Genomic DNA, 3160 nt, shown 5'->3' with positions numbered 1-3160 from the left:
ATCTATGAAGTGTTGTTATTAGTCACAGACAAGGTATCATCTCAAAGATGCTCGTGTTTCTGTGTGTTTGTGTCTGCTCACATCTGAATGCTCACATGATGGATGTAGTAATTTAATGAGTCCTTGGCCCTGCCTTTCTGGAGGTCCCTGAATGAGACCATCTGTTTCTGAGATGAGGTCTACAATCCTGCAAATATGCAAACCATGACATTTGTGAATTTTCTACGAATCAAAGAGGGAAATTAGCTCGTTATTCAGATGATAAAAGCCTCTTCCTTATCTATTTTTCCATTTGCATCATCACACCCGTGGAAATTACGGAGATGAGAAATACTACCTCAGACTTTATTCTCCTAGGACTCTTTAACCACACCACAGCCCACCAAGTCCTCTTCATGATGCTTCTGGCCATTGTTTTGACCTCCCTGTTTGGCAATGCCCTCATGATTCTCCTGATTCACCGGGACCGCTGGCTCCACAGGCCCATGTACTTCCTCCTGAGCCAACTCTCCCTCATGGACATGATGCTGGTTTCCACCACTGTGCCCAAAATGGCGGCTGACTACCTGACCGGAAATAAGGCCATCTCCCCTGCCGGCTGCGGTGCGCAGATCTTCTTCCTGCTCACCCTGGCGGGTGGAGAGTGCTTCCTCTTAGCAGCCATGGCCTATGACCGCTGCGCGGCTGTCTGCCACCCACTCCGATATCCCATGCTCATGAGCTGGCAGCTGTGCCTGAGGATGACCATGTCGTGTTGGCTCCTGGGTGCAGCTGACGGGCTCCTGCAGGCTGCTGCTTCCCTGAGCTTCCCGTATTGCGGGGCGCACGAGCTCGATCATTTCTTCTGCGAGGCCCCCGTGCTGGTGCGTTTGGCTTGTGCTGACACTTCAGTCTTCGAAAACGCCATGTACATCTGCTGTGTGTTAATGCTCCTGGTGCCCTTGTCCCTCATCCTGTCCTCCTATGGTCTCATCCTCGCCGCTGTTCTCCACATGCGCTCTACAGAAGCCCGCAAGAAGGCCTTTGCCACCTGCTCTTCACATGTGGCTGTGGTGGGACTCTTTTATGGAGCTGCCATTTTTACCTACATGAGACCCAAATCTCATAGGTCCACTAACCACGATAAGGTTGTGTCAGCCTTCTACACTGTGTTCACCCCTTTGCTAAACCCCCTCATCTACAGTGTGAGGAACAGTGAGGTCAAGGGAGCCCTGAAACGGTGGCTGGGGACGTGTGTAAACATAAAACACCAGCAAAATGAGGCCCACAGATCAAGATGATCTAGTGTCAAATGAATCTTAAGTTCCTGAATTTATTAACATTTTAACACATTGTAATCTCTCCCTTCAATAATTCATGAAGAGAAAATTAAGTTTATGCATTTATATAATAAGATATTTTGAAGGAAGTGAGACAATTGTATTGAGAGAAACCATTTTTGAGCATTTATGTACTTTTCTTCAAGTGAAGTAAAATCTATATATTACTTTGTATCCTAAAACAACCCCATGATATAAGTACTGTTGACAATATCTCCTACTTTCTAAAAAAAAAAAAATTAACACATGGAAATATTGTTCCCAATTTCACACAGCAAGGAAATATTAAAAAGTGACCCCAGAGCTTGTATTGTAACTTGGAATAGTTTATTTATGTTCAATAATGTATTTTGAGTGTTATTTTCGATGTGTATGCTCTACGATAAACAAGTGCAGCACACCAACATGGCACAAGTATACATATGTAACAAACCTGCATGTTATGTACATGTACCCTAGAACTTAAAGTATAATAATAATAATATTTAAAAAAAAACTAAATAAGAGGAATCTACCAAAGACAAATAACATTATTTTTAAATTATATTTTAAAATATAGTTGCACGAAAAAAGGGGAAGTCCACAACTAAAATGTAACTGCTATATTGTCACATTTCTTTTGTATTTATTCCACAGTCCATTTTTATTTGGTGTTTAAAGGCAAACCTTTTCAAATTTATGTAATTTTTCATTTAAGTAATATTTATCTTTTCCCAGAGTCTCACTGTAATTGCGTTATAAAATTGCTTTAAATTACAACTAAGTTCTCTTTTCTTCACATGTTTTAAGGTTACCTTGACTTATGGACGTAGGTCCATGGATATGAACTCTGAATTGCATAATCAGGCTGAATCTTAACAGTTACTAACAGTGAGTTATCAAAGCTGAGTAACATTCAACAACATTATACATTATTGGGTCACCTTACTTCTGTCAAGGCATAGGTGAGGAGAGATATTTCTGATGAAAAACTTGAGACACCTTCTAAAGGTCTGGGGTTTGCAAAACAAAAAAAGATTATTTATTTATAAAGACACAAGCTAGATAATGATGGCAGAAAGCTGTGGTTATCAAAGCCAAATTGTAATCAGAGACTGGATATCACATTGTCTTAGAGAGTTTTATGATAAAGACTATATTTCCTTTATGTAAAACACACTTAAGAAATAATATAAGTTTTAAGCACACAATGGGAAATAACTAAGAGCTTCCAGGGACAATGTATCTTCAATATAAGTGTCTGAAAGTTAATCCGCCATTTCAGACCATCCTGAATTTCAAAAGGGGCTTGTTTTAGAACAAGTGAGAGGAGTTTCCTTCTTCATCTAGAGCTTCAGTTTCCAAAGCAGTAATGTATTTAAGATAATACCTTCACCAGTGCATGTAAATCCTGAGCCCATGTCTCGAGAGAAGGTTGTTAAGTAAACTCTTGTCTCCTTGGAAGACTTGAGGATGACAGGAGAGAGCATCACCTGTTTAAGACTAAGAGTTTGCTACTCTTGTTAATTATCTCCTTACCCAGTGTTAGGGTGAGAAAGGAACAGAACTGCATAATTTCTGTCCTTTATACCATCTAAAAACTCTTCTCTTAGAATGGATGAAAATTACACAAGCACATGTAGTCGTGGAAATTTCATTACTCATACCAGCTTCATTCACCATCAGAGAAATTATTTTAAAACATGTTGAGCTAAAAAATGGTAAACTAGTCCTATAAAATTTTGGAAGAATAAAAAATTCTAACCAGAAAATTAAGCCTAATATACAGAAGAAAGCTAAACAATGACAACAACAACAAAAACACAGAATGAACATTATCTCCAAGCAAATGTAAGACATGA

At 39.4% G+C, this 3160-nt stretch overlaps 1 protein-coding gene across 1 annotated transcript; it reads left to right on the top strand.

The window, feature by feature from the left end:
* Positions 1-211: 211 nt before the first annotated feature.
* LOC706331 (olfactory receptor 2T33) lies at positions 212-1710 on the top strand. The gene has a single exon (XM_015127888.3). The coding sequence runs from the start codon at positions 324-326 to the stop codon at positions 1278-1280; it is 957 nt and encodes a 318-aa protein (XP_014983374.3). The 5' UTR covers positions 212-323; the 3' UTR covers positions 1281-1710.
* The last annotated feature ends 1450 nt before the right edge of the window (positions 1711-3160 follow it).

This window comes from Macaca mulatta, chromosome 1 (genome assembly GCF_049350105.2).
Source record: "Macaca mulatta isolate MMU2019108-1 chromosome 1, T2T-MMU8v2.0, whole genome shotgun sequence".
NCBI classification, from domain to species: domain Eukaryota; kingdom Metazoa; phylum Chordata; class Mammalia; order Primates; family Cercopithecidae; genus Macaca; species Macaca mulatta.
The sequence above is the reverse complement of the archived record's forward strand: the minus strand, read 5'-3'. Positions and strand labels throughout refer to the sequence as shown.